Raw genomic sequence first — 13,140 nt, 5'->3', positions numbered from 1 at the left:
ATCATAAAGACCAATTGCCAATTGCCAACTGCTTTGATTTGTTGTTTTAGTTCTGTTCGGTTTAGTTCTGTTTGGTGTATTGCCAGTTGGATAGAATTTGACATTGTAATTTTCATAAAATCCTTTATACTCAAGTTGTGACCATGTACATGTAAGTTTAGCACAGGAGGAGTCCTTTTTAACATGAATGCTGTATACTAGGGTAGTAAAAGTGTGATAGTGGTCCTGGTGATGTATCAGTTCAGCAGAAATTAATGTTTTGTGTTGATTTAGGTGACTTTTTTTTATTCTTGAAAGGATAAAAAGAAGAAGTATGAGCCTCCAGTCCCAACAAGGGTGGGCAAGAAGAAGCGGAGGACTAAAGGACCAGACACAGCAAGCAAACTTCCACAAGGTGAGTTACTGCATCACTGCTAGTGCCTCAAAAGGTAATGAGTACACCCCGTTACACAATACAACCTGACCATCATGGACAACGTGGCCATCATGGACACTGACCATCATGGACACTGCGTGTAGTGTGGTCACAGCAGAAGGTGTAAACTGTTCACTGTGCTTTGCAGTTCCCATGTCTATAATAGTAAGGCACACATGTGATGAATTTGTTAAGCAAGCATTGATCATCAGTGGCAATAGATTTGCAGTAAGTATAGTATATGCCATCTGTGCATTTTTGAATAGCAAGCATTATATTTAACTTATCATATGTGTGGTTAAAGTTGCTGTCAAGAATCACAGAACATGGAATGAAAAATAACATTATTTTCAAGAAGCAAATTAAACCATATTCTCCCGTGGAGATGATAAACATTGTATTTGTTACCTTAGGAAGCAATAGTTGCCATGTTAATTTTGCGAATGATTCATGATTTGTAATTTTGTAACATTTGTGATGATACAATAAAACTACTGCTATGTATTAAGTATATGTTCCATAAACCATATTGTTTTTCATACACTGTGATATGCAGTTACTTTTGAGGAGAGCACTGCAGTAGGACTTCACTGCAGTTTTTCACAGACTGCTTTTTTTATTCACACACACACACACACACACAGATTTATTTACATATAAACATTCACATACAAATAAATGTGACTCTGCATGATATATAGTATAAGTAATACAATTTTACAGACAGCTACAGTTTGAATGAAATGAATACCATTCCAGCTGATAAGGGATACAAAACCTTCAGGGTCTTTTTTTGGACATATATTCATCTATTTTCTTCACTTTATGAAATGACAAAATGAGAAAGTGATTTCTTATTGTTTCTGGCAGAAAATATAAAATATTTTGCATGCAAACCCCCCCCCCCAAAAAAAAAAACAAAAACAAAAACAAAAACAAACAAACAAACGGCAACATCATATCATTCAAGGTTTTCTGTAGAACCAAATAAAAAAGTACTTTTAGTAATTCAAATTTTATTCTGTAAAAAAATTCCCTGTATTTTAGAAATAAATGTTTGTGTAACATGGCATTCCCAAAATATATGTAATTGTCTCATAGACTGCTTGCCTGAATGCAGAAATGGCTTTGCCCAGTGCACACACACACACACACAAGAACAAGAACATATGGCAATAGCGTGTTCTTTTTTACTAATGGGATTTTTTATGCCTCCGCCACAAAGTGTCGCCGGAGGCATTATGTTTTCGGGTTGTCCATTCTTCCGTCCATCAAAGGCCAGATTAGAATGCTAAAATTTTACTATTTAATACTGAAATTACACTTTTTCTCCATACCTTGAAAATTACTCAATGCATAAACTTATCAAAGGGTCAAAAGTCAAGTAAAAATCTTCAAATCCCCAAATACCTGCACTCTTAAACAATATAGCCATTCTTCCAATTAAACCTAGTTCAAGGAAAGTGAATATTCCACACATTTGTGACAAACCTGTCATTTTACTATTCTGCCAATTATGTGAAACTGTCATTACACATTGCCAAGACATTGGACTATAGACCTATTAGGAAAACGATGCATTATGGCGGAGGCATACTAGACGCCATAGCAACGTTTCTAGTTGTTTTTGTGTTTATTTTTGTTACAAAAAGAGGATTGTCTAGGATACACTGTAGATTATGTGTCATTTGTTCCACTGATGTTCTCATACATCATATGTACAAGTAAGTGTGAAGAGAGCAACAAAGTCATTCATAACAATATGATACTGTCATCAACCAACTTTTTTTCAGCCTCTTGGTGGCACTAGTGTAATATTTTACCATCTTCGTAATGTTTTTGCTTGTCAGTTACGCCACACACAAAGTGCAGACTACGGCTTCTAAAGATGGAGCGTATCAAAGACTACTTACTGATGGAGGAAGAGTTCATCCGAAACCAGGAGAGACTTAAACCCCAAGAAGAAAAAGATGAGGTCAGTCATCTCTCACTCTCTTTTTTTCACATGCAATCGACTTTTAGATGTTTTGTGAAATGAGCAAAAATGGAGTTACTGAAGTGATAAGTAACAAGAAAAGTTAGCAACGAGATTTACCCATGTGGCAAACAACAAGGAGATTGCCTTTTTGCAGGCAAGGGTGTGTCAAAACCACATGATAATCATTGCACTGTGGAAAACTATATTTTTGTAAGTTTAACAGTCAAGGAAGTCTAAATTCATCTCCTGAATGAAAAGAAAATATTTTTCACCATTTACCATTAAACATAATTTACATAATTCTAGTATCATCGTTCTTGCATATAATGTGGACTGCAGCAAAGTAATATTTTATGATATGTGGTGACCTGGAGGAGGACACCAGAATATTAGGTCTTATTGAGGGCAATGTTGTTTCTAGTGTCCCCCAAAATGGAGAGCCAATATTATTAGGCGTTTTCACATCAGCCCGATAAAAATCCAAGCTCGAGATATTTTCCTATTTCCGAAGTCAGAAAATAGCGCGCTATTTCAGAACATCGGGCTGATGTGAAAACGCCTATTGTCACACATCTACTGAATGATTTACCAGTACTCAAGAATTTCATCCAGTTCTTTGTTTAGAAATGTGTCAACAATATAACCACAGTATGCATGGTATGAAATATGTGTGTCCATACATCTTACAAGTGATGGTATTACCTCGTCACTCCAGCTCAAAGCACATGCACATGAGTCTATGAAGGATAGAAAATGGGAGTTTGAAGGCCCACTATTTAGGTACAGTGCAATATAGGAAAATGACAAATATTTCTTTAATAAAAGAAGATAGACATGTGACAGTACATGTATGTGCATAAGTACTGACTTGTACTTGTATTTTTAGGAATATTCATGTACATATGTACAGTATAATTATGAGTTAAGTAATATAACATTGTGTCTTTTAACAATGCCATTATTGGCACATTAGTGCACACTAGCATGCATGCATCAGGCAAGCCTTTCATGAATTCATGCATTACTCTGCCTGAATGGGGGGGGGGGGGGGGGGGGTGAATGCAGTCATGGCGATCTTTGATCTGTTTTCTGTGCATGACTGGTATGGCTGCAAAGAACTGGTATGGCTCTGTATGGATGTGTGGCTGCTATATGCAGTTTAAAATCTACCACTAGATGCAAAAGTGGTGGCTGCTGTGCACAGAGTCTTTAACATGGCTTTTCTCTTGTGAGGATTTTTAGTGACTGCATATGGCGGGTAGCCACTGTAGACAGGTGGGCTGCTAAGGCAGGTGAGGTTTGACTGTAGTTTATGTCAGGTGGAGTGCCATGAAGGTAAATTGCAATACTCAGATGAGTTGTAGACCCACTGGTCTCTCCTCTTGTAGAAGTTTGTACAGCTTACAGTTTTTTTACAACTCGCCACATTTATGACAACGATCAGCATTTTCTCTGTCACCTGACTTTCAGGAGGAGAGATCCAAGGTGGATGACCTTCGAGGAACCCCCATGTCGGTGGGCTCGCTGGAGGAGATCATCGACGACAACCACGCCATCGTGTCGGCCTCGGTGGGCTCAGAATACTACGTCAGCATCCTTTCCTTTGTTGACAAGGACCAGCTTGAGCCAGGCTGCACTGTCCTGCTGAATCACAAAGTGAGTTATCAGAATATTTCCCCAATTAAGTCAAAAGAAGAGAGAAATAGTGGAATGGGAAAGTACTAGAATGCTGTAATACTGTAAAAGTGGATATTTTTGCGTGACTAATTTTGTGCGCTCTGCCTGGTAAGAAGAGTTTCGTGTTGTTTAATTCTGGCCACCACGGAATCAAGACATCAACTACTAGAAGATATGGCAAGCAAAAATATTCCTGTGCTTTTGCTTTCGTGCTAGTTTCTGGTTGCGCGAAATGCTCAATAATCTCAACTCCGCAAAACTTTCCACTTGTACGGTACAATTTGCAAGATGCCTTGAAGATAGAGAATACAGTGCCAGACCATGTACAGATCTCTCTCCAGTGTCAGTGTTTGCATTTCTGCTATATCATGTCTATTATTACCTCCGCCAAAGAGGTTATGTTTTTGCCGCCATTGGTTTGTTTGTTTGTTTGTCTGTCTGTCTGTGTGCAAAATAACTCAAAAAGTTGTGAACAGATTTATATGAAACTTACAGGAAAAGTTGATAATGACACAAGGACCAACTGATTAAATTTTGCTAGTGATCCAGGAATTTGTATGAATTTTTGAAGGATTTTTAAGAATTTGGCAGATTGGGTCAATGTTTGAGGTTTGCATACGTGCACTACAGTGTGTGCTCTGCCAGGGCAAGGTGCTGCACATGTGGAAGCTGATGACATAAACAAAAGGCCTCTATATTGGGAAATTGGGTTATTTTCAGCATGCATACATGAGTGGAAATCACTGATCTGTATGGAAGAACAAAATCAGTGGTGGATATGAACTGCTTGGTGGAGGTCTGCACTCTCAGAGCGCTTTTCTAGTTCAGTTTGCTCTACACCACAAGGGCAACATCTTTCTCAAAGAATTTTAGGAGAATACTGGTCATATCAATGAATTGCATTTGTAAGTACAATTGTGTTTTATGATGTGATGATTCATCTCCAATGTCAAAGAGTAAGGTGATCCTTGCACATTTTGCTGGTAACTGAAGTAGCAATTACTTGAGAACTTGTAATTGAATAGAATTTTGATATGAAGATGGCATGCATGTCTTTGTGTTATCATGTATATCACATTGTTAAAGCATTCATTGCCACAATGTCTGAACATAGAAGATGGCATTGACAATGTGACAAATCACATACTATACGCCATACGTTTAGCAAGTCTAATTTTTTTGCAAATCAGAACTCCCCGACAATTTCACCGTCATGGTGGAGTACAGTAATGAAGGAGAAATGTACACATGCATGTCACACTCATGTCTTGATCTGAGTTGATCTTTTAGCACCCGACTCACAAAATTCACGAAAGTTAAAACCCTGCAAAATATTTGGCGCATACAGTATTGGATGAAGTGATGCAGGCTCCACTCATTGTCAGCCTTTTCTCCTAATCTCCCTCCTTCTCTCTCAAATTATGTCCTCTTTCTCTTTCTCTGTCTCTTATTATTTTATGTAATCCCTTCCCAATCTGACCCCTGCAGGTGCTAGCTATTGTTGGTGTTCTGGGGGATGACACCGACCCCATGGTGTCCGTCATGAAGCTTGAGAAGGCACCGCAGGAATCATATGCAGACATAGGAGGCCTAGACACACAGATCCAAGAAATCAAGGTAGGGTCCAGAAAGTCAGGATATTTTGGAGGAGTGTCACTGATGATGAGAGCATGGTCATTTTTTTTTTCTTTTTCTAGAGAATTTTTAAAATCCTATTGTAGCTTGTGGGTGAAATGCCACAATGTTGATTAAGATAGTGATGATAAAAACTGTAACAGATAACATGTTATAGTGTTTGATATAGAGAATATAATTGCATTGATTGCAAAAATTGATTTGATATACAGAATTTCATTACAAACATTCTCTTATTTACATAGCAAAGGAGAGGGAAAAAAAGTGTATGGAGTGTGTGTATATTTGTCTTTTGAATTAAGATAAAGATAGAAATGTGAGGACATTCATAGAGTACTTTCATTTCATTCTATTAAGAAACATGCACTGGAATACCAGGGTTAAATGAACAAAATCTAGGGGGAATCTAGAATGAAATCTGATGACAGTTATCTACAAGAGTCATTCTACAGGTGTGTTCCACTGTCAGGTTTACAAATTGTATGTTCCCAATGTGAATTGTAATCTCGTAATAAGTCTTGGACTTCATTTCTAGTGTATGAATGTTGAAGATGTATGCCACCATTTTATATCCATATGCATACTGGTTTATGCCTATGTTTTTATAGGTATGGCTCTTTGCTGAATGACAGATTGAATGGATTTTTACCTTCTTGATCTTTTAAATGGCTTCACTCATGATATATTGTGTATTTTATTGGCAGAAAAAAAAATTGTCTGATACAACATGAAGACACTGAATGTTATCCTCCCAAGAATTGAAGGAATATTGGAAAGATTTCATTAGAGTCGAAGAGCAGTGTACACTGCAGCAATCCTTGTCTCTATGCTAAAAATACTCGCATTGCAAGTTTCTTGTGAAAGTGGCAGAAAAATATGCAATATAAGTATAACGTGAAGTCCTAACACAAGTGAATTGCGACACTCACCAGTATTGTGCAATTGATTTAAGCTTGACGTTGTGCAATCGAGCTCATTGTGTATGAATGAGAATCAAAGATGACAATACTACTTGTTGTTTCCATGGTGACAGGAGTCTGTGGAGCTCCCTCTCACCCACCCCGAGTATTATGAGGAGATGGGTATCAGGCCTCCAAAGGGAGTCATCTTGTATGGAGCACCTGGCACAGGTAATTACAAATATTATGGAAATATATTGAATACTGAATCGGAATACAGGAATAAAAACTTGTGCACAAATAAGTTGTGGGAGAGTTTCATTCTACCAAATGCACACCTGCTATCTGCTTGGTTTTCATCACAGTTGATATTTCACAACGGTGTAATGAAATGAAAGAGGATGGCTGTCTTCTCATGGATGAGAAATTGCAGTTACACTTGAGTTGATGTCTTAATCATTGATGCTGCTATGTTTGTGTTGTTTTCTTTGTGTTGTTTTGGGTGCAAGGATTGAGGATGTTGGTAGGAATATTTCTGCAAGTTTGTCACCCAGGTTTTTTCATGTGGTATTGCTTTCTTTTGTTTTCTTCTCTGATAGATTTTTAGAATTGTTTTCCAGTACGTGTTTGTATGCATGTGCCTGTGTGTTCGCATGTATTTGTTCCTTCACAATTTGGAAGGGGAGAGGATTGAGAGTTGGTCATGACTAGATATATCCTCAAAATAGAAATGTCAGTGTAACTGTATAACAAACATAAATTGCAAAACTGTGTTTTATAATCATGAAAGTACAATTCAAAGACATGAATATTCCGATTATGGTAATATCTATGTGTAATGAAATGTGACTAAGGAATATTGGTCCGTTTCTTCTGTCTGCATATCTTTCTACTGGTAGTTACTTGGTGGTATAATAGCAAAGAAGTCTCTAAACTTTGAGCATTTTATGCTGTCATTGCTTATTTACCAATGGGTTCTTAGTCTTGGTACAAGTTCATTGTTGATTTTAACATTCGTTTATGGTGAGCAGCAGTTGTGATTTCCTCCAGTGATTTTGCTCTTTAAATTCTAGACATTACATTGTATATATTTCTCATGTGCCATTATAAATGTTGTTAATTTTTCATGTTGAATACTTTTTCCCTCTTACCAGGCAAAACGCTGCTTGCCAAAGCTGTAGCCAATCAGACTTCTGCCACCTTCTTACGTGTTGTTGGCTCAGAGCTCATCCAGAAGTACCTGGTAAGCAGAAAGATGCACTGTGTCTTTTATTATGAGAACTTTATGCATGGAGAGAGGGATACTGAAAAGTTTTTACGATCTTTCATTTATGATTTACATACAAGAAGAATGGGAAGAAAAACAGACAGACAAAAAAGACAGGCAGACAGACAGACAGAAAGGGGAGCAAAAGTATCTATAGTGAATGAAAGTAGCAACTAACCAAATTCTGATGATGCTGATATTAAATTTTCAGATATACAGGACCTAAAGTGAACAAGAATTAACAATATGTTGGATTAGCTGGTAGTGAAATTGAAATGCCATATGTGATTAAAATGTTCATAAAATGTGTTTGCAGCCATACTTTTCATTGTATTTTGTCAGAAAAAAAAGACAAGAAAAATTATTAGTTTCTCACAAATGCGATGTGAGGCTGTACTGTAAAGTAGATTATTTTCACGAGGGTAATTTTTCGTGCGTGACTGGGTAAGGTAAGATGAATTTCACATTTTTAATTTCATACCATGGAATCAAGACGTTAGATACTGGAACACTCACTGCTTGCTCAGCCCCCCCCCCCCCCTCCTCACTCTTGCTGTTGCAATTTCACTCTTCCTTTCTTTATCCCTCTGTTGTTCCTTATTTTATCTTGTTTGATGTTGCCTCCCTTTTCATCCTGATCCTTCATGGTCCTCCAGATTATCACTGACCCTCCTCTGCCTTTTGTCTGTCCACCCTCCTTTAATCCCCATCCCCCTCCCTTTACCTGTTGGGCTCCTTGCCCATGACCCCCAACCCTCCCCTTTTGTTTTCTTTGTTCTGTGTCCCTAGCCCTCCCTTGATTGTTCTTGTTGTGTGTAGTCCTACATGTATGTGATTGCTTTCCATGCCTGTTTGTCATTTTGCCTCTAACGAAGATTCTGCTAGGATCAAAAACTCTGGCCCCTTTTGACTTTAGAAGTCAGTTTATTAAGTTTTAGCTAAATATCCACTGAAAGATATCTTTTCAAAGGTCATACCAAAAACAAAAAAAGCTTTTGAAAAAAAGATAAAGTCAATCCTTTTGTATGTGTAAAAAAGAACTCCACAAAGGAGTTCATTCATTGGAAGAAAAAAAGTCATATTTTTACTACATGTATCAACATGTTAATTGGACCACAAGAAAAGTTGATGATATTGGGAAACTGAACATACTTCGCAGAATATGCTTAAATCATTGGGATGATGACTATGATGTCATTCCCATCATGCATTGCTGACAACTTCTTTCTCCTCACAATCTGTGTCATCATGTGACCAGGGAGATGGCCCCAAACTCGTCAGGGAGCTCTTCAGAGTGGCCGAGGAACACGCCCCGTCAATAGTCTTCATAGACGAGATTGATGCTATAGGAACAAAGAGGTAATTGTAATTTCCAAATCTCAACAAAACTATGTCACACAATACTTGTTTCGGGGGTTGGTTTGTGTTTTGTAGACAAAGAGATGAATAGTTTTACAAACTGAAGCATCACAGAAAAGAACCTCGTGATATTATCACTTTTCTGGTTTGCAGACTTGCTTACTTTGGCTATTGTCTATTAAAATGTCATGAAACTCCTCTTTGCTCATATGTGATAGATAAGTATCAATTGCTTGTGCTTTCACAAGAGAATATTCTACAAACTGATCAATTACCTGGTCAATTATGATCAATTGTCTTAGGATATAAACTGAGGGAGACATATTTTCCATCCAGTTTCAAAATTCCTGTACCAGGTGTGTGGCAGATGACCTACCAATCATTCATTAGCACGTGTGGATGGAATATTGGATATGTGGCATGTCATCAATCTAAACTGAGGCCTGTTGTGCATGAAGTTTCATATCCTTTGATGCATACGTCATATTTTTATTTTCTAATGATAATAACATGCTTATATCAAATATACACATATTATCATGTGTTTTATCATACACATGTATTTCTTCAACCCACCCATCAGGTACGAGTCGAATTCCGGTGGAGAGCGTGAGATCCAGCGGACGATGCTGGAGCTTCTGAACCAGCTGGATGGCTTTGACTCCAGGGGGGATGTCAAAGTCATCATGGCAACCAATAGGATTGAGACTCTGGACCCCGCCCTCATCAGACCAGGTCAGCAAAACAGCTGTGATGGCGCCATCATTACTTGTAGATGCACCGTCACTGTCTAACAATGCCTGAACTCTTTATATGCCATGTTTGCACACCTGACACAGTTGACCGGCGTGCCAAGTTCGCACGTTCTACTCAAATGCACAAACCCACCCAAACCGATCGATAAAATTGCCAACTGCCACAGTGCATTGAAAGCATTCTCCCGGTTCCATTCCAATCACATGTAGCTTGGATTTTTTGTGGTGTTCAAGTTCAAGTGGTGTTCCCTACTGGATTTGTGAGTGAATTCTATGTTTCTGTCACTGTTTTGTGTGCAGAAGTCATGCCTCTACAATAATGTAACTATTGGTCATTTAAAAGAAACACACTCATAGATTTGTCATACAACTTACATGAAAGCTAAGCTTGGCATTTTCTCTACAACTTTGCTCATTACATTTCCAGAGTAACAAAAATTTAAACAGAATGTTTTCCCAAAGCATGACGACGTTGCTATCTCAGAATAATGTGGCACGCAGGAGCGTTCATACCATGGCACATAAAGAGTTAAAAGAAAAGGGTGGAAATAGCCTGAAATGTCTCAACAATGTCTACAATAGTCTGTAGTTAATGTGATTATACTGATGGTAAACCAGTCGGACTTTCAAAGTTGTTCCTTGGCTCCATGACTCCAGTGGGCATCTCTTGAGATTTGTGATGCACATGAGAGTGAAGCAGTATGCCATTATCTCTTCAATTTTTTTTTTTTCATGTAAATTCCTTGTTAAAAGCACAACTGTGACAGTCGCTTAATGTGCAAAGTTGTCTACTGTGCTGCTATGCATGTTGCATGTCTTCTTGATGCATTCTCTGTTGTATGGTGTATGCTTGATTATCTTGTGAGTATGCAAAGTGGCTCTGCTGCATCTCTTTTATTAAAGGAGGTGTCCCATTTTGATGTACATATTTCATGCTTGCATGTGCAGGTCGCATTGATCGTAAAATCGAGTTCCCGCTCCCGGATGAGAAGACAAAGCGACGCATCTTCAACATTCACACAAGCCGCATGACGTTGGCTGAGGACGTCAACCTGGATGAGTACATCATGGCCAAGGATGATCTATCAGGGGCAGATGTCAAGGTCAGTGATGTGTCGGAAATCTGCAATTCTAGTCGGAACACCAGTGGAATTGTGACCTGTTGTTACCCAACCCCACCTCCTCCCACAGCCATTTTTGTCAGTTTTTATGCTGCATTTGTAACTATACAACAACAACTACTACTACTATTACTACTACTACTACTACTACTATTACTACTACTACTACTACAGGACTCCTATTGAAAGCAGTTGTGTATGGCTGCACAAGAGGCTACCCTGCTGTCGAAAAAAAAGAATGCAGATACATTGATAGAAAATGAATGAATGAAAAGATGCCAAAGGGTGATTTCATTTTTGCTGTTGTTATCATTTTAAATAAAACTTTGGTGGTTGCCCATTCAAGGAAAGGCTATTATGTGATATTTAGAAACACAAGCAGACAAGTACACAAAGCTACTTAGGGACTCATAACTCAAGTACTTTGGCTCAACATTGCGTCATTGGCTGCTTTATGCACTGGCGCATTAGAGACAACTCAGATGTTTGTTGACCTCATTAGACAAACTATTTTGACACATTGTTTTTGTGCATGATATGTGTAAATGGCTGTGTATGACAATATTGTACATATTATGAACAAAGGCAGTCACTGGACTTATCATTCTTTTTTGTGTGTGTTTGTATTTGATTTTTATTCCAACAGGCAATCTGCACTGAAGCAGGCCTTCTTGCTCTACGTGAGAGGAGAATGAAAGTTACAAATGAGGATTTCAAGAAGTCGAAGGAAAATGTGCTGTACCGCAAGAACGAAGGGACACCAGAAGGACTTTACCTGTAAAATATGTTACGGAATCCAGCATCATATCATTAAAGTCATATAAGTTTCAATTAATTTTTTACAAAATTAGTACCCCAACTATGTATTGGACTCAACATTTCTGGAAGTATGTGTTGTATGTTGTGGAAAATCATTCGGATGTCACAGTGCAGAAATCTTCAGAGTGACCTGATGCTGTTTTGAACTTTTGAACGTACAATGTATTCAAGTACAAAGGGGGCACTGTGGTACCACCCTTGCAAGGCGGGCCTCTGAGCCACATTGAGAAAAGGCCTTGCCCTTTAGCATTGTTTTTGCAACGATGTTTTTCCGTAAGATAGAAACAGTGTTCAGTTCGCAAGTTTGCTGTCTAGCTCTCCACCACACCCTAGTTTATAGTTTCAAAACAAAGATAAGGAGCTAAATGAAAATTTCCGGTTCCTCTTTGTCTTGTGCAAAGATTCTGGCTGACAGTGCCCAGGAATAGCACATGGAATTTGTCTGTGTGTGAATTATCAGTGGTACAAGAGCAGGGCCTCAGCCACTGCACCTGCCGCAATGTGTAAACAGCCTTCTGTTGTATAAAATGACCACAAAGAAATCACAACTAAATCTAGTCTAGATGCGTCTTTTTGTACAGTCTCAACCACTAGAACAATATTCTTATGATATGTCTGCTTACATGTGCAGCTCAATAGCCATTTATATACCTTATCCCTTACTTGGTTTGTCGTGGGTACTCAACAGAAATAGCATACTGTAAAAGTGGAAATTTTTGCGCATTTCACGCGACCAGAAACCAGCGCTAAAGCACAACACACAAATATTTTTGCCGGTCATATGTTCCACTTATTTCATTGTTTTGATTCCACAGAATTGAAAACACAGCAAATTCATCTTACCCTGCTGAGCGTGAAAAATTACTAGGGGAAAAACAACCACTTTTACAGCGCTTTTGACAAATAGATTATTGTGTAAATCTGAAGGTTGGAGATCTTTGGTTTTGTGGCCAAATACTACATTAAAGGTAGTGAGTTGACCGTGATCATATGATATGTATACGTAGTAGCTTTAATGAGTGATGAAGAATTGTAGACATTCAGTGAGAAAGTGGAAAATCTGCAGTTTTGTTTTCCACTTCAATGATGCTTTGTGGCATGTTTGAAAAACATTCAGATCCCAGTTTAGAGGCCATTACTCTCCATCACGTACATGTTAGCAATACATGTATACATATCTTTTTTATGTCACAACTGATTGTCCCAAGTCCAGTG

At 38.2% G+C, this 13,140-nt stretch overlaps 1 protein-coding gene across 1 annotated transcript; it reads left to right on the top strand.

Moving 5' to 3' along the window:
- Positions 1-300: 300 nt before the first annotated feature.
- LOC139736211 (26S proteasome regulatory subunit 4) lies at positions 301-12,917 on the top strand. Its single transcript, XM_071646945.1, has 10 exons — positions 301-394; positions 2,266-2,390; positions 3,864-4,049; positions 5,559-5,687; positions 6,739-6,835; positions 7,759-7,847; positions 9,130-9,230; positions 9,814-9,965; positions 10,934-11,088; positions 11,753-12,917. The coding sequence occupies exons 2-10, from the start codon at positions 2,304-2,306 to the stop codon at positions 11,885-11,887; spliced, it is 1,131 nt and encodes a 376-aa protein (XP_071503046.1). The 5' UTR covers positions 301-394; positions 2,266-2,303; the 3' UTR covers positions 11,888-12,917.
- Positions 12,918-13,140: the final 223 nt, after the last annotated feature.

Source organism: Diadema antillarum, unplaced genomic scaffold, assembly GCF_040938485.1.
Source record: "Diadema antillarum isolate AM-2024a unplaced genomic scaffold, OU_Dant_1.0 seq00000633_RagTag, whole genome shotgun sequence".
Lineage (NCBI taxonomy): Eukaryota > Metazoa > Echinodermata > Echinoidea > Diadematoida > Diadematidae > Diadema > Diadema antillarum.
The sequence above is the reverse complement of the archived record's forward strand: the minus strand, read 5'-3'. Positions and strand labels throughout refer to the sequence as shown.